The sequence below is a fragment of the Salvelinus alpinus genome, chromosome 17, assembly GCF_045679555.1.
Source record: "Salvelinus alpinus chromosome 17, SLU_Salpinus.1, whole genome shotgun sequence".
Taxonomy (NCBI): domain Eukaryota; kingdom Metazoa; phylum Chordata; class Actinopteri; order Salmoniformes; family Salmonidae; genus Salvelinus; species Salvelinus alpinus.
Window position 1 is genome coordinate 35,422,114 of NC_092102.1, and position 18,839 is coordinate 35,440,952.

Below are 18,839 nucleotides of genomic sequence, written 5' to 3' on the forward strand. Positions count from 1 at the left end.
TCCGATTAATAACCATTTATTACACTCAACATTGCATCATCAGACAAATGATCCACAGTAAGGGCTCACAGTGTGTTACATGTTGCAACAGGTTGACTCATAACAACACTTGTGTTCCACTAGAGAGCATTAAGGGCAGTGAGGAGAAGTAGAGGTACTCTGGGGAAGGGGCCATCCTCCCAACCTGCCCAGAGGATAATATATGTCATTTAGCAGACGCTTTTATCCAAAGCAATTTACAGTCACGCATGCATATACAGTTGAAGTCGGAAGTTTACATACACTTAGGTTGGAGTCATTAAAACTAGTTTTTCAACCACTCCACAAATTTCTTGTTAACAAACTATAGTTTTGGCACATCGGTTAGGACATCTACTTTGTGCATGACACAAGTAATTTTTCCAACAATTGTTTACAGACAGATTATTTCACTTTATCACAATTCCAGTGGGTCAGAAGTTGACATACACTAAGTTGACTGTGCCTTTAAACAGCTTGGAAAATTCCGGAAAATTATACCATGGCTTTAGAAGCTTCTGATAGGCTAATTGACATAATTTGTGTCAATTCAAACTCAGTGCCTCTTTGCTTGAAATCATGGGAAAATGAAAAGAAATCAGCCAAGACCTCCACAAGTCTAGTTCATCCTTGGATGCAATTTCCAAACACCTGAAGGTACTACATTCATCTGTACAAACAATAGTACACAAGTATAAACACCATGGGACCACGCAGCCATCATACCGCTCAGGAAGGAGACGTGTTCTGTCTCCTAGAGATGAACGTACTTTGGTGCGGAAAGTGCAAATCAATCCCAGAACAACAACAAAGGACCTTGTGAAGATGCTGGAGGAAACAAGTACAAAGTATCTATATCCACAGTAAAACAAGTCCTATATCGACATAACCTGAAAGGCTGCTCAGCAAAGAAGAAGCAACTGCTCCAAAACCACAATAAAAACGCCAGACTATGGTTTGCAACTGCACATGAGGACGAAGATTGTACTTTTAGGAGAAATGTCCTTTGGTCTGATGAAACAAAATAGAACTGTTTGGCCATAATGACCATCGTTATGTTTGGAGGAAAAAGTGGGAGGCTTGCAAGCCGAAGAACACCATCCCAACCGTGACACACGGGGGTGGCAGCATCATGTTGTGGGGGTGCTTTGCTGCAGGAGGGACTGGTGCACTTCACAAAATAGATGGCATCATGAGATAGGAATATTATGTAGATATATTGAAGCAACATCTTGAAACATCAGTCAGGAAGTTAAAGCTTGGTCGCAAATGGGTCTTCCATATGGACAATGACCCCAAGCACACTGTCAAAGTTGTGGCAAAATGGCTTAAGGACAACAAAGTCAAGGTATTGGAGTGGCCATCACAACGCCCTGACCTCAATCCCATAGAAAATTTGTGGGCAGAACTGAAAAAGTGTGTGCGAGCAAGGAGGCCTACAAACCTGACTCAGTTACACCAGCTCTGTCAGGAGGAATCCAGAATTCACCCAACTTATTGTAGGAAGCTTGTGGAAGTCTACCCGAAACGTTTGACCCAAGTTAAACAATTTAAAAGCAATGCTACCAAATACTAATTGATTGTGTGTAAACTTCTGACCCACTGGGAATGTGATGAAATAAATAAAAGCTGAAATAAATAATTCTCTACTATTTTTCTGACATGTCACATTCTTAAAATAAAGTGGTGATCCTAACTGACCCAAGACAGGGAATTTTTACTATGATTAAATGTCAGGAATTGTGACAAACTGAGTATAAATGTATTTGGCTAAGGTGTATGTAAACCTCCGACTTCAACTGTAAATAATTATCGTTCTCTCAATCTGTGAACACGCACAACCTCTTTAATTACTGCGCACTTACCCTGACTTTTTATTGTCTTCTGGCTTACTTTCCACCATTTCCTCCTTCTGCTGCACCTGACTGTCTTTCTCCTCCTCCTTCCCTTGTTCTCTCTCTGGCTTCTTCTTCGTCTTCGTCTTCCCTTTGCCAGTCTTCTTTACCTCGTCATCCTAAGAGTGGTAGATGGCAGATTATTGTAGTGTCTGATATCTAGATGTCCAGGTTGTAAAAGGTGTACATACGGTCTATTATACTTCCGCCTCATAAACATAATCTTGTTTTCTAACTACGTTTCAGTTATAGTTTTACAAACATGTTCCCTTTACATAACTCAACTCCATTTATCATCAAGTCCACATCATCACCAAGCTGTTGGGCCTCTCCTGCTTCTCCCTGGAGGAGCTTCCTGCCAGCTGCTGTCAGGGGGGTGATGGTGGCCAGACGGAGGCTGCTGCGGAAATGGAGGTTCTCTGGCTGTGATGCTGTAGTAACCAGCGGAGAAAGGCCGGTCCGGGCAGACAGTGAGTTCTGGACTGTTCTCCTTCCATGGAGGTCCTGGAGAATGTTGTTGATTATGATGTCCCACAGAATCCCTATCTTGTCCAGAATCTCCTCAATATGTCTCTGGTAGACCGACTCCAAGCCCTAAAGAAGGCTGGTCAACATGTTCCGGTCCTGGGCTTCCCTATTCCTGTTCTGCTCAAAGTCGTTCTTCATATCTCACTCAATATCGGCCATCATCAAGCACATCTGCATCTTCACCTCCTTCTGTAGCCATGAAGTGCTTTGAAAGGATCCTCATGGCTCACATCAACACCATTATCCCAGAAACCCTAGACCCACTCCAATTTGCATACCGCCCCAACAGATACACAGATGACGCAATCTCTTTTGCAGTTCACACTGCTCTTTCTCACCCGGACAAAAGGAACACCTACGTGAGAATGCTATTCATTGACTAGGGTAGGCTGATCCTCAACATGGGGGCCCCTCAGGGGTACGTGCTCAGTCCCCTCCTGTACTCCCTGTTCACCCATGACTGCATGGCCAAGCACGACTCCAACAGCATCATTAAGTTTGCAGACGACACAACAGTGGTAGGCCTGATCACCGACAACAATGAGACAGCCTATAGGGAGGAGGTCAGAGACCTGGCAGTGTGGTGCCAGAATAAAAACCTCGCCCTCAACATGATCAAGACAAAGGAGATGATTGTGGACTACAGGAAAAGGAGAGCCGAGCACGCCCTCATTCACATCGACTGGGCTGTAGTGGAGCAGGTTTAGAGCTTCAAGTTCCTTGGTGTCCACATCCCCAACTAACTATCATGGTCCAAACACACCAAGACAGTTGTGAAAAGGGCACAACAACGCCTATTCAGGAGACTAAAGAGATTTGGCATTGGTCCTCAGATCCTCAAGTTCTACAGCTGCACCATCGAGAGCATCCTGACTGGTTGAATCACCGCCTGGTATGGCAACTGCTCAGCCTCCGACCACAAGGCACTACAGAGGGTAGTGCACACAGCCCAGTACATCACTGGGGCCAAGCTTCCTGCGATCCAGGACTTATATACTAGGAGGTGTCAGAGGAAGGCCCTGAGAATTGTCAAAGATTACAGCCACCCTAGTCATAGATTCTCTGCTACCGCACAGCAAGCGATACCGGAGCACCAACTCTAGGTCCAAACGGCTTCTTAACAGCTTCTACCCCCAATCCATAAGACTCCTGAACAGCTAATCTGCTAGGCTGCTGGGGTTTTTATGCTCAACAGTTTCCCATGTGCATAGCCACAGGACGTAGGGATTCTGACGGTGCTGCAGGACCCCCTGATGAATCTGAAAAATAGCAGCGATTACAGCCTTGAGTATTCTTGGGTATGACGCTACAAGCTTGGCACACCTGTATTTTGGGAGTTTCTCCCATTCTTCCTGCAGATCATCTAAAGCTCTGTGAGGTTGGATGGGGAGCGTTGCTTCACAGCTATTTTCAGGTCTTTCCAGAGATGTTAAATCGGGTTCAAGTCCGGCATCTGTCTGGGCCATTTAAGGACATTGAGACTTGTCCTGAAGCCACTCATGGGTTGTCTTGGCTGTGTGCTTAGGGTGGTTGTCCTTTTGGAAGGTGAACCTTCACCCCAGTCTGAGGTCCTGAGCGCTCTGGAGCAGGTTTTCATCAAGGATCTCTCTGTACTTTGCTCTATTTATCTTTCCCAAGATCCTGACTTTGCATGATGCTGCCACCACCATGCTTGACCGTAGGGAGGGTGCCAGGTTTCCTCGAGATGTGACGCTTGGCATTCAGACCAAAGAGTTCAACTTGGTTTAATCAGACCAGAGAATCTTGTTTCTCATGGTCTGAGTCCTTTAGGTGCTTTTTGGCAAATTTGAAGCGGACTATCATGTGCCTTTTTCTGAGGAGTGGCTTCCGTCTGGCCAGTCTACCATAAAGTCCTGATTGGTGGAGAGCTGCAGAGATGGTTGTCCTTCTGGAAGGTTCTCCCATCTCCACAGAGGAACTCTGGAGCTCTGTCAGAGTGACCATCGGGTCACCTCCCTGACCAAGGCCCTTCTCCCCCGATTGCTCAGTTTGGACGGGCAGCCAGCTCTAGGAAGAGTCTTGGTGGTTCCAAACTTCTTCCATTTAAGAATGATGGAGGCCACTGTGGGTCTTGGGGACCTTCAATTCTGCAGACATCTTTTGGTACCCTTCCCCAGATCTGTGCCTTGACACAATCCTGTCTCGGCGCTCTACGGACAATTCCTTCTACCTCATGGCTTGGTTTTTGCTCTGACATGCACTGTCAGCTGCGAGACCTTATATACAAAGGTGTGTGCCTTTCCAAATCATGTCCAATCAATTGAATTTACCACAAGTGGACTCCAAGTTGTAGAAACATCTCATGGATGATCAATGGAAACAGGATGCACCTGAGCTCAATTTCGAGTCTCATAGCAAAGGGCCTGAATAATTATGTAAATAAGGTATCTGTTTTTTTATTTTGAATACATTTGCAAACATTTCAAAAAAACTGTTTTCGCTTTGTCATTATGGGGTATTGTGTGTAGATTGCTGAGATTTGTATATATTTATCCATTTTAAGAATAAGGCTGTAACGAAATGTGGAAAAAGTCAAGTGGTCTGAATACTTTCCGAATGCACTGTATTGACTTTGGATGTTTCCGTGAGGCTTACGTGCCTTTTCTATGAGATGATGTGCAACAGATTTTAAGATCATGTTGAAATCGAAAGTGTTTATGACTTTGTGGCTGTGTTAACTAGTGACGACCCTACACCTGGCTGCCTTGCCATGGAGCAAATTAAAATATGGGGAGAAACAAATGTTTTTACCAGCAAATGATCATAATCCATTGGATAATTTGTCAAGTTTCAAAAAATGTTTAGCTGTCAGGAGAGATGGGCCAATAAATTATAGACCTACTCGTGAATAAACATTCCATAACTGCAGGTGGCAGTAAATCACCAACCTTGGCTTTATACTGTTCAAACACCAGTGTGAACCCTTTCTGTTTGTTTGCCAACTCGTAGAAGTAGAAAATGTACTACTTCAAAATAGAGATAGCCTCAATGGCCCTGCCCATGCTCTCACCTACGCCGTAATGATACGATGTCTAAGAAGTTGGCAACAACTTCCTGGATCTCTCTCTCACTGTGAGGCAGCGAGCAAGGATCTACTCTCTGTTGATTGGCTGGGTGGACTACAATGGGGCTGTTGGGGGCCACCACGGGTTCAGGTAGAAGGCGTCGTTACAACCTGTAGCACTCAGTGGACTGAGAGAGAAGGAAAGAGAGGTTAGTGTTATGTGACCAATTGAAAAAAAATGTTAAACTGCCATTTATCGGTTTAACATTTTTATCATAAAAATCCATGTGAAAATCATATTGCGTGGTATGACTGCTAGGGGCACTGAAGTTCTATCGCAATCATACAGTAGGCTTAGGCAATTGCTTTGTGGCTGCTCAAATGAGTAGGTGAAATTTTGTCCCGAAGACGACCGTTAATTCACGTTTACTCCGATGATCCTCTGCGGCATTAGCGACTCAACAACAAAAAATGAACTTAGCCAAGTAATCAGTATTATTTTCACTACATTCTCTTTTCCCTCCTTGGAGCTGTATGAGCAAACAAAAATACTCGTCAGCACGCCCAACCTAGAACATTTCCCCGCAGCCATGCCCGTGTTTCAAGAATAGTCCACCACACAAAGGACATCCAGCCAACTTGACACATCTGTGGGAGGCAATGGCTTCAACATGGGCTAGCATCTCAGGGCTCTATGGGGGGTGATTCATGCCAGAATTAAGCCACGTGAAGCTACTGATACCTCTCACCAAGTCACCTAACATCTTCCTAGCTCCATAAAACAACGCCATGAATTAACATGGATTGTCAATGGAGACAAGTTTGTTTCTAAGGAGTCAAACTGCCGACGCGTTCACGTCACGTGACACGTACACGTCATGTAGAGGTGGTGTTCACATTGCGTAACGTGTCACTGACACGTCACGTGTCAGTTTGCGTGTAAGTTTATTATGATGTTACTCTACATGTGTTACGTGTTAGTTTAAGTGTCTGTTTAGTTCATAAATGTCATTTGTCGATTTAGCTGAAATAGGCCTATCACCGCAATGCTAAAATTATTAGGCTAGTTGATATGGCAGCCACCATTACTGTGTAGATATACCTATTTCTTGCATCAATACAATCAGGCCCTACACCCAAACAAGGGCACTGCGTTCATCCACCTCTGGCCTGCTCGCCTCCCTACCTCTGAGGAAGTACAGTTCCCGCTCAGCCCAGTCAAAACTGTTCGCTGCTCTGGCACCCCAATGGTGGAACAAACTCCCTCACGACGCCAGGTCAGCGGAGTCAATCACCACCTTCCGGAGACACCTGAAACCCCACCTCTTTAAGGAATACCTAGGATAGGATAAAGTAATCCTTCTAACCCCCCCCCCCCCTTAAAAGAGTTAGATGCACTATTGTAAAGTGGTTGTTCCACTGGATATCATAAGGTGAATGCACCAATTTGTAAGTCGCTCTGGATAAGAGCGTCTGCTAAATGACTTAAATGTACAAACCCAAGGGCTTCTTGGTAGCCTAGTGGTTAGAGTGTTGGGCCAGTAACCAAAAGGTTGCAAGATCAAAGCTGACAAGGCAAACTTTTTTTGTCATTTTTCCCGAGCAAGGCAGTTAACCAACTATTCCCCGGGCGCCAAATACGTGGATTTCAATTAAGGCAGCCCCCTGCACCTCTCTGATCCAGAGAGGTTGGGTTAAATGTATTTTTTGTTGGTCCTGTCAATGTTGAGTGATCACACATGCCTCAGCACACATAGGTTACTTTGCCTGCTTGCAAATGTGTGCTAAAAGTGGGGATGCTTCATAGTATTTCTGATTATCTTAACTCACCACCACCAATGAATTAGATTTTTCACAGATATCCACGGAACCATGACTGCAATATAGGCCTACACTCAGATAAAAAGGTGCTATCTACAAACTAACAGGATTCTTCCACTGTCCCCATAGGAGAACCCTTTTTGGTTCCAGGTAGAACCCCTTCTGTCTCTAGGTAGAACCCTTTTGGGCTCCATTCCACAGAAGGTTCTACCTGGAACCAGAATGTTTTCTCCTTTGGTGACAGCCAAAGAACCCTGTTGGAACCCTTTTCTCAAAGAGTATACTCAACAAGTTTAGCCTGTTAAGTTTACACCATTTGATTCTGTACTCAAACATCTGCTTGGTATTCAAGATAACATGCAACATAGCACCACCACCTTTGAAGGTTTTTGTCAACCTCTGCTCAGACTTAAATCGCAGTGCTCCAAGAACCTCCACCAGGGTAGTATCCTGTAGTATCCTCAAACGGTCAAAAAGGAGACACGAGGAACCACACACTCATTTTAGATCCCAAGGGGTCTTTATTTTCATACTGTATGCTCTCACTCTCATTACTATCTCCTTAGCCATCTTCTCAAGTCTTTACTTGGAACTCCATCCATACACACAAACACACACACACACACACACACACACACACACACACACACACACACACACACACACACACACACACACACACACACACACACACACACACACACACACACACATACTATAGCATCTTGCTTACATTTCTCACATTTTAGGCATCCAGCTGAGGCCTTGGATGGATCATGTTACACTGAGATGGGCACAGGGGTATATGGACAGTCACTTTTAGTGTGGTGGCAAAGTAGTTGAACAGGAGAAGATGATGTGGTTACTTGTGGAGGGAGAACAGTGAGGGAGTGGGTTGAGCACCTGCAGTGAAACTGATTGGTTCACATCTTGACTAAAAGAGAGATTTAGAAATTCACATCTTGACTAAAAGAGAGATTTAGAAATTCACATCTTGGCTAAAAGAAAGAGATTTAGAAATTAGTTTGACATTGCCATAGTTCAACAGCTGAAAAGCCATCATTAACATACTCCCAGAGATAGCAAGACATTCAGTATTCACTGAATGAAGTAGCCTACCCATTCCCATTTACATGTAGACTACTCCTGTATCTACCTTGTACAATAACGTAATCATTGAATGAAATAGCGTACCCATCCACATTTACAATTGAACTGATCAATTAGATAAATAATCATAGCACATACATTGTTGTAGAATAGGCTACTACTGTATCCACACTATATTAGGATACCGTTGTGATATTGTCAGGCATGATTTTAGGTCTTCGATCGAAGTAGCATGTTATACCTTGTTTCCCTTCTTCAGTGAAAAGTAGTTATTTCATTTACAATTGAATTAATCGATTAAATAAATAATATTAGCACATCAAATTACGTTATTGTACACTAGCCTACTCCGCTATCGACACAGTAAATAATATTTCCTATGTGCTTTCGACAATACGTTATCAACAAAAAAGAAATATTTTCAAATAAACCACATTTGCCTTAACACGGTATACCTAAATATTTCCTAAAGATATCACAACTTAAATATAGCCTACTTACTCCTCAACTGGATCAAGGACATCTTGGTAATTATTTTAATCGTCTCTAATAAGGAAACTATCTGGGTCAGATACTCGAAAATCGCTTCTGCCACTTAAAAAAAGAAAGAAAATGTATGCCTGTTTTGCCGGCTAGCTCTCTCAAATACCGTGCCAATCTCTCACTCTATGAATGGTCACAGCTATCCGGATTCCTTGGGACGTCCTTACCCTGAACCTTAAACTAACACAAAACTTAACCATTTTATATATTTATACTTGATAGAGATAGGGACATCCCAACGATTCCGAATAGCACGGACCCTCTGGGAAAGAATATGCACTCCTCAGTAGGTAAGATTGCCTACATGCTTTCGACAATACGTTATACGTTATCAACAAAAAATTCTTATTTTGAAATAAACTAAATGTGCCTTAGCACAGTAGGACTAAATATTTCCTAATGATATCACAACTTAAATATAGCCTACTTACTCTTCAATTGGATCAAGTACATCTTGGTAATTATTTTCATTGTCTCTAATGAAACTATCTGGGGCAGACACTCGAAAATCGCTTCTGCCACTTGTAAAAAAATAAATAAAAAACAACTAACAAATTAATGTCTGTGTTGCTGCCGAGCTCTCAAATACCGTGCCAGTCTCTCACTCTATGAATGGTCACTCCAATCCAGACTCCTTGGGACGTCCTTACCCTAAACTAACACTAACTTTAACCAATTTACATTTATACTTGTTAGAGGTATGGACATCCCAAGGATCCCAAATAGCACATACCCTCTGGGAAAGTATGAACTGCTCTATCGACTTAAGGGACATCCCAAGGATACCGAATAGCACCTATGAACTCCTTTGAAAGCCGTGGACACAACTCTTATTGGTTGTCTGATGTGAACTGGTAACAACACAGTCTGTGATTGGCTAACAACATTTAGATCTGTATACAGTGAAATAAAATAACACGCCATGAGGTGTTGAGGAAAAGACAGATTATCTATAGATTGGGTATAATCCTTTCTAGGCCATTAGCGATAACAGGAAATACACAAGCCGTAGGCTACACTATAGTTCAAGGTGGCTACGTTGGAATGTCTGCTTGCGGGAACAACTGTACGTTTCTAACATTTAAGGTTGAGATTTAATTAATATAAATATAAACTATGCACATTATGACTTTAGTTGACACGTGATGCAGGTGTCACGCAGACGTTAGGAAGGCGTTGGTATCATGTCATGTGGTACGGTTGCCTAGCCTTATATGTCCCTTATCACCCCCATGGAGGGCAAAAGGGGGTGTGACTCAACATTAGGAAGGTGTTCCTCATGATTTCTACACTCTATGTAACTTACTGTATTTTAAATCACAGGTTTCGCCAATGGCTGCTGCTAAAACTGACATGCATTCATTGATGAAAAAAATAAAGTTTGAAACAAGCTTTGGTTTGTTTTCATTTTGAGTACTTGTTTTTTTCCATTTTTATCACCACCGACAGACTCAATGTCTGCGTCTTATAAGCATACCATAGCCATTATCTTAAAGATCAATGGCACTCATGAAACAAACAGATTTAGAATGTAAATATAAATATTTTATTCCATCAAACTGACAAAACATTGACATTCAAAATAGTAATTGAATCAATCTACTGTTTAATCACACAATAATAATTAAATACATACTGTACATTCATTATTTGGATCAATCAACTGTACAATGTTACATCAATAATAAAATAAATACTTAAGAGGCTGTGAAGTGAAATATTTACACAAACTCTGCTTTCACCAGGGTCTGGAATCCCTGGCTATCTCAGTTCTGTCCCTAAATAAACCATTCTGTGAGCTTCTGGTAGACGTGTAGCATTGGTCAGTTGCAATGGGTCTTTTCTGTGGAGTCGGGGTTGTCTTTCACCTTGGGAAAACAAGTTTGACAATACAGACAACTCCTGAACAACTATTACAGTAAAAAGGTGTATGTAATCTCAACAGGTCAGGCCCTGATGTTTTTGTGGTTCATCCTGCAGCCCGGATGTCGTCGTCCACCCAGCCTGTCCTTCCTGCGTGCGACCGATGTTTGGTTGCGCTGAGATTTGAGGCCCTGTATGTCTGGAGGCTCACTGGATGGCACTGGATCTCTTAGCGCAGTTCACCCTGCCACGTCGGCCAAACATGCATCACAGTTTTGAAGGGATGTCTTACACAATAAATCTCAACTGATTAAAAAAAAAACTTTTTGATTTACAACATATTTTAATTTGTGCCTATATGCAACATTTTTGCTCTCATTTCAGATGTTAGTGGCAAGAAGTTGCTGCTCTGGCACTGGTGATGGATGATAATGGCAGTCTGGTGCTGGCATGGATCACCTTTTCATCCCACTGGACAATTGCACATCTCCATATACATGTCCACTATGTAGATCTGGCCAGGTGAGGACAAGTGCTTCACTTCAAAGTGCATGTCATTGATCTGTGAATAGACCACCCATACACAAAATGTATGCACGCATGTCTAAGCCGCTTTGGCTTCATAGTAAGCTGACAGACGAGTGGTCAAGAAGTCGAAGAGCTGGGGGACGTTATAAGCATTTGTTCCAGGCAGAATTTTATCCTTTAAGATCCTCTTGGCCGATTCTGCAAAGTTGTCAGTGCCGTTTCCTCTCACTGGCATGGTTTTTCAGTAGCACAGGGCACAATATTCTCTGCGGTAGTAGAGCTTTTCCAGGTCGTTCTTGAAGTGTTGTTACCTGCAAAGTTGAACACATGTATATGTATAAAATGAATGTATGCATGTATAAAATGAATGTACATTACACAATGAATGTACATTCATTATTATTCTAATTACTTAAACAAACAAAAAATAATATATACACATACCAAGATAATGCCCAAACCCGTCAGAAAATGAACCAAAATGAAATTAATTGTATATGCATTCAAACAACCTTTGTAACCCATAAGGCATATGCTAAACTGAAGTACTGTGCACGTGTGGTCCAATGAGTAAAAAAACAGTAGTACAACCTTTCCTGTGGCAGTCCTCATGAGAGCCAGTTTCATCATAGCGCTTGATGGTTTTTGCGACTGCACATGAAGAAACTTTTAAAGTTCTTGAAATGTTCCAGATTGACTGTGCTTCATGCCTTAAAGTAATGATGGACTGATGTTTCTCTTTGCTTATTTGAGCTGTTCTTGCCATAATATTTTTTATTTTATTTCACCTTTATTTAACCAGGTAGGCTAATACAATATAGCAAGTAAAACACTGGAATGGTAGATTTGCAGTGGAAGAATGTGCAAAGTAGAAATAGAAATAATGGGGTGCAAAGGAGCAAAATAAATACAGTAGGGGAAGAGGTAGTTGCTTGGGCTAAATTATAGATGGGCTATGTACAGGTGCAGTAATCTGTGAGCTGCTCTGACAGCTGGTGCTTAAAGCTAGTGAGGGAGATAAGCGTTTCCAGCTTCAGTGATTTTTGCAGTTCATTCCAGTCATTGGCAGCAGAGAACTGGAAGGAAAGACGACCAAAGAAGGAATTGGCTTTGGGAGTGACCAGTGAGATATACCTGCTGGAGAGCGTGCTACGAGTGGGTGCTGCTATGGTGACCAGTGAGCTGAGATAAGGCGGGGCTTTACCTAGCAGAGATTTGTAGATAACCTGTAGCCAGTGGGTTTGGCGACGAGTATGAAGCGAGGGCCAACCAACGAGAGCGTACAGGTCGCAATGGTGGGTAGTGTATGGGGATTTGGTGACAAAAAGGATGGCAATGTGATAAACTGCATCCAGTTTGTTGAGTAGAGTGTTGGAGGCTATTTTATAGATGACATCACCGAAGTCAAGGATCGGTAGGATGGTCAGTTTTACGAGGGTATGTTTGGCAGCATGAGTGAAGGATGCTTTGTTGCGATATAGGAAGCCGATTCTAGATTTAATTTTGGATTGGAGATGCTTAATGTGAGTCTGGAAGGAGAGTTTACAGTCTAACCAGACACCTAGGTATTTGTAGTTGTCCACGTATTCTAAGTCAGAGCCGTCCAGAGTAGTGATGCTGGACGGGCGAGCAGGTGCGGGCAGTGATCGATTGAATAGCATGCATTTAGTTTTACTTGCATTTAAGAGCAGTTGGAGGCCACGGAAGGTATGGCATTTAAGCTCGTCTGGAGGTTAGTTAACAAGGTGTCCAAAGAGGGGCCAGAAGTATACAGAACGGTGTCGTCAGCGTAGAGGTGTATCAGAGAATCACCAGCAGCAAGAGCAACATCATTGATGTATACAGAGAAGAGTCGGCCCAAGGATTGAATCCTGTGGCACCCCCATAGAGACTGCCAGAGGTCCGTACAACAGGCCCTCCGATTTGACACACTGAACTCTATCAGTGAAATAGTTGGTAAACCAGGCGAGGCAATCATTTGAGAAACCAAGGCTGTCGAGTCTGCCAATAAGAATGTGGGGACTGACAGAGTCGAAAGCCTTGGCCAGGTCGATGAATACGGCTGCACAGTAATGTCTCTTATCGATGGTGGTTATGATGTCGTTTAGGACCTTGAGCGTGACTGAGGTGCACCCATGACCAGCTCTGAAACCAGATTGCATAGCGGAGAAGGTACGGTGGCATTCGAAATGGTCTGTAATCTGTTAACTTGGCTTTCGAAGACCTTAGAAAGACAGGGTAGGATAGATATAGGTCTGTAGCAGTTTTGGTCTAGAGTGTCACCCCTTTTGAAGAGGGGGATGACCGCGGCAGCTTTCCAATCTTTGGGAATCTCAGACGATACGAAAGAGAGGTTGAACAGGCTAGTGATAGGGGTTGCAACAAATTCAGCAGATAATTTTAGAAAGAGTGGGTCCAGATTGTCTAGCCTGGCTGATTTGTAGGGGTCCAGATTTCAGAACATCAGCTATCTGGATTTGGGTGAAGGAGAAATGGTGGGGGTTTTGGCGGGTTGCTGTGGAGGGTGCCGGGCAGTTGACCGGGGTAGGGGTAGCCAGGTGGAAAGCATGGCCAGCCGTAGAGAAATGCTTATTGAAATTCTCAATTATAGTGGATTTATCAGTGGTGACAGTGTTTCCTAGCCTCAGAGCAGTGGGCAGCTGGGAGGAGGTGCTCTTATTCTCCATGGACTTTACAGTGTCCCAAACCTTTTTTGAGTTAGTACTACAGGATGCAAATTTCTGTTTGAAAAAGCTAGCCTAAGCTTTCCTAACTGCCTGTGTATATTTGTTCCTAACTTCCCTGAAAAGTTGCATATCACGGGGGCTATTCGATGCTAATGCAGAATGCCACAGGATGTTTTTGTGCTGGTCAAGGGCAGACAGGTCTGGAGTGAACTAAGGACTTTATCTATTCCTAGTTCCATTTTTTTAATGGGGCATGCTTATTTAAGATGGTGAGGAAGGCACTTTTAAAGAATAGCCAGGCATCATCTACTGACGGGATGAGGTCAATGTCATTCCAGGATATCCCGGCCAGGTCGATTAGAAAGGCCTGTCCGCAGAAGTGTTTTAGGGAGTGTTTGACAGTGATGAGGGTGGTCGTTTGGTCGCAGACCCATTACGGATGCAGGCAATAAGGCAGTGCTCGCTGATATCTTGATTAAAAACAGCAGAGGTGTATTTGGAGGGCGAGTTAGTTAGGATGACATCTATGAGGGTGCCTGTGTTTACGGATTTGGAGTTGTACCTGGTAGGTTCATTGATAATTTGTGTGAGATTGAGGGCATCAAGCTTGGATTGTAGGATGGCCGGGGTGTTAAGCATGTCCCAGTTTAGGTCGCCTAGTAGAACGAGGTCAAAAGATAGATGGGGGGGCAATCAATTCACATATGGTATCGAGGGCACAGCTGGGGGCAGAGGGAGGTCTATAGCAAGCGGCAACAGTGAGAGACTTGTTTCTGGAAAGGTGCATTTTTAGAAGTAGAAGCTTGAATTGTTTGGGTACAGACTTGGATAGTAATACAGAACTCTGCAGGCTCTTTTTGCAGTAGATTGCAACACCGCCACCTTTGGCAGTTCTATCTTGGCGGAAAATGTTATAGTTAGCGATGGAGATTTCAGGGTTTTTGGTGGTTTTCCTAAGCCAGGAGTCAGACAAGGCTAAGACATCCGGGTTGGCAGAGTGTGTTAAAGCAGTGAGTAAAACAAACTTAGGGAGTTGGCTTCCAAAGTTAACATGCATGAAACCAAGGCTTTTACGGTTACAGAAGTCAACAAATGAGAGTACCTGGGGAGTGGGAGTGGAGCTAGGGCACTGCAGGACCTGGATTAACCTCTACATCAGAGGAACAGAGGGGAAGTAGGATAAGGGTACGGCTAAATGCTATACGAACTGGCCGTCTAGCACGTTCAGAACAGAGAGTAAAAGGAGCAGGTTTCTGGGCACGATAGCATAGATTCAAGGCATAGTGTACAGACAAAGGTAAGGTAGGATGTGAGTCCATGGAGGTAAACCTAGGCATTGAGTAATGATGAGAGAGATATAGTCCCTAGAGACGTTTAAACCAGGTGATGGCATCGCATATGTAGGAGGTGGAACAACATGGTTGGTTAAGGCATATTGAGCAGGGCTAGAGGCTCTACAGTGAAATAAGACAGTAATCACTAACCAGGACAGTAATGGACAAGGCATATTGATATTGGAGAGATGCGTAGCCAAGTGAACATATGGGTCCAGTGAGTGGTTGGGCTGACTGGGGACACGACGATTCAGACAGTTAGCAGGCCGATGCTAACAAGCTAGCAGTTAGCAGACCGGGTTAGCAAGCAAGCAGTTAGGAGGGGCTAGCAGTTAGCAAACCGGGGCAGGCAAGCTAGCAGTTAGCAAACCGGGGCAGGCAAGCTAGCAGTTAGCAGACCGGGGCTAGCAAGTTAGCCTTTGGGGGACGTCACGATGGGGGTAAGTCTGTTTTTGCCTCTTCGTGCAGTGACATCGATAGACCAGTCGTGGAATTAGTAGGGTTCCAAGAAGCTCTAGGTAGCTAGCAGGCCTAGCAGGTTAGCAGAATGGGCCTTCAGCGGGCGTCGCGCCTGAGGGGCCTGTTGGAATCCTTGGGCAGATTATGTCGGTATTCCAGTCGTAGAGGATTGGCGGGGTTCCGTGCCCCGTACCGGCAGTAGAAGGGGACTTGGATATGGACTTGGTCTTTTACCAAATAGGGCTATCTTCTGTATACCACCCCTACCTTGTCACAACACAACTGATTGGCTCAAACACATTAAGAAGGAAAGCAATTCCACAAATTAACTCTAAACCAAGGCACACCTGTTAATTGAAATACATTCCAGGTGACTACCTCAAAGCTGGTTGAGAGAATGCCAAGTGTGCAAAGCTGTCATCAATGCAAAGGGTGGGTACTTTGAAGAATCTCAAATATATTTTGATTTGTTTAACACTTTTTTGGTTACTACACGATTCCATATGTGTTATTTCATTGTTTTGATGTCTTCACTATTATTCTACAATGTAGGAAATAGTCAAAATAAAGAAAAACTCTTGAATGAGTAGGTGTGTCCAAACATTTGACTGGTACTGTATATCAGAGGATACATCATCAATTATTACCTTTTCTTGATCCTATCTGAGTTCACCATCTTCAACACCTGCCCGGGAAACAATCTGGCGTAACTGTCGTATTTTTGCTCTTTTATTTCGCTGCACCTTTGTCAAAACAAAGCGCTCGAGGTAACTTTTTTGCAATTTCTCGGTTTATTTCGTCGCACCTTGGTCAAAACAAAGCGCTCGATGTAACTTTTTTGCAATTTCTCGGCACCGTAGTCAAAACCGCTCACAAGACTCGAACCTAACGACCAGCAGCCAATCGCAACACTTCAGCGGAGGCGTGTCTTGCCCAGAATACGAGTGGGAAATCAAATAACGCCATTTTGTGCCCATCATTAAACAGTGGTTGCCGGTGTTTGTAAGTTTAAGGTTAGGCATAAGTATAGCAGTGTGGTTAATGTTAGGGTTGAGATTAGGTTTAAAATCAGACTTTAAGAAGATAACTTGAAATAGACAGGGTTTATGACTTTGTGAATGTTGTAACTAGTGATGACCGCGTTTACAGGCATTGTGCCGAAAATCTCCCCCCGACAGAATTCCCCCCTTCGCTTGAACGCGCACGCACTCAAATCTTCATTGCTGCGACTTGCTTGCTAGTTGAGATTTCTGATCACGTTAGGCTGCGTTCCATAATTTTTTTGTCGGTTTGATCGTGGGGGAGACAGTAATGTCTGCAGTTTTCCCATGTCCTATTCATCTAGTAGTTGTTCTGAAATGTTTATTGCTTGCCTACATTTTACTCCCTCCTCTATGTTTAATATAACACACATACATTCATTATTAATTTCGGTTGCCTATCCTGAAGTGAAGTTTGTTCTATAGAAAGTACTAAGGTATTAAAGAAATTAGAGGGGGGAAGAGAATTTCGCCAGGCAAGAAAATGGCCTTGCCGAATTCCCCCACCCCCCTTATAATTTCCTTATTTTTGTGGCTAGTGTCAAATACTTTCTGTGGCACACACTACTGGTCAACATGAGCTACCAAAAGGATTCCAAAGTGTGCCAGGCCTTGCAGTCCCAAGATAGAAGGGGGGGGGGGGGGGGGGGGGGGGATTTTGGCAGGCAAGAAAATGGCCTTGCCGAACCCCCCCCCCCTCTAATTTCCTTAATTTTGTGGCTAAAGTCAAATACTTTCTGTGGCACACATCAGAGTCAAATACTTTCTATAGAACAAACTTCACGTCAGGATAGGCAACCAAAATGAATAATTAATATGTATTACATGAAACATAGAGAAAAACATTTAGGCAAGCAATAAACATTTCAGAAAAACTACTAGTCGAATAAGACATGGGAGAGATGACGAATTTTGTCAAAGATATTTATTTATAGACTAATACACAAATAGCCAAACCGAAAACTGCAGACATTACTAGTGCCTCCCCTGCGATCAAACCGACATATAAAATAAAATGTAGTCTAACGTGATCAGAAATCTCTACTAGCAAGCAAGTCGCAGCAATGAAGAATTGAGTGCGTGCGCGTTCACGCGAAGGGAGGGATTCTGTCAGGGGGGAGATTTTCGCCACAACACCGGAAACCTCACAAGTCGCAGGCAGGTTTGACGGCAACGCAAGTCACAGGTGACAACGCCAGGTAGCACAATATGGCTGGGACAAACCTTTATGGGCATTCATTTGTTTATTGTTTTTTTTCAAATTAGTTTTTAATGAAACCTGTTGATAGGACAGGCTCATTTGTACATAGGCCTTTGTGTGCTGTCTCTCTTGAAAGTTTTCATACAGACTTTTACAACAAGAAGTTGAATGCCCCGGACGCACCGCTTTCTGCATTGTTCGCATAGGAATCGAAAGTAAAATGACGCTGTCACGAATTACATAAGGTATGTGGTGATAATGAAACGAACCTGACAGAGCAACACAACAAGCCCACACCTGATCAGACGTGTGTTGCTGGTAACGACTGAATGAAAACAACAATTTCACTGGAACTTCTAAATAAAATAAATGGATACACGGCCATACGAGACAACGCAGGGCAAGGTAAATATACCCGCTATTCTTAAGACCGACTGACCTGTGTGATCATTCCTACTCTGGTTTGTCTCATTGAAGGAAAAACATCCGTTAAGCTGTCAGCTAGATTATTTTAAGTGTTTTACCAAAGAAGTGCACCCTGATCATGTAATTATGTAATCTCCTACTCAAATCCACTTCCTGATTGTTTCATTGTGAAGGAAGTGTCCAACCAATGCACTGTGTTGTTTACAACTGAAACAAACAGGCATAGTTGTGGCTCGGCTAAAACTATTGTTACAAGACATATTTCTAAATAATTGGTCATCATAGCACAATCAAACATTGAACATTCTCTTTGTACTAGCAGTCCCAATCCAGACACAAATGCAATCCAGGCACAAATGCA

General features: G+C 43.3%; 1 protein-coding gene and 3 long non-coding RNA genes across 7 annotated transcripts in view; 2 read left to right on the forward strand and 2 right to left on the reverse strand.

The window, feature by feature from the left end:
- On the reverse strand, positions 1 to 5,656 carry LOC139542863 (uncharacterized). Its single transcript, XR_011668562.1, has 3 exons — positions 5,473 to 5,656; positions 1,884 to 2,032; positions 1 to 184 (listed from the first exon to the last, which is right to left on the reverse strand). It is a non-coding gene; the product is annotated as an uncharacterized lncRNA (long non-coding RNA).
- LOC139542862 (uncharacterized) lies at positions 5,547 to 11,125 on the forward strand. The gene is made up of 2 exons (XR_011668561.1): positions 5,547 to 5,675; positions 10,886 to 11,125. It is a non-coding gene; the product is annotated as an uncharacterized lncRNA (long non-coding RNA).
- LOC139542861 (uncharacterized) lies at positions 10,464 to 17,047 on the reverse strand. Its single transcript, XR_011668560.1, has 2 exons — positions 16,459 to 17,047; positions 10,464 to 11,642 (listed from the first exon to the last, which is right to left on the reverse strand). It is a non-coding gene; the product is annotated as an uncharacterized lncRNA (long non-coding RNA).
- The window catches only part of LOC139542860 (periphilin-1-like), a 21,068-nt gene continuing 13,389 nt past the window's right edge, over positions 11,161 to 18,839 (forward strand). The window contains exon 1 of one of the 4 annotated variants that reach the window (XM_071348792.1): positions 11,161 to 11,325. In XM_071348792.1, coding sequence (XP_071204893.1) covers positions 11,254 to 11,325 — 72 coding nt within the window. In that variant the 5' untranslated portion in view covers positions 11,161 to 11,253. Of the gene's footprint in view, positions 11,326 to 17,941; positions 18,458 to 18,839 lie in introns of those variants that run through there. The other 3 variants (XM_071348791.1, XM_071348793.1, XM_071348794.1) reach the window with 3 other exon arrangements.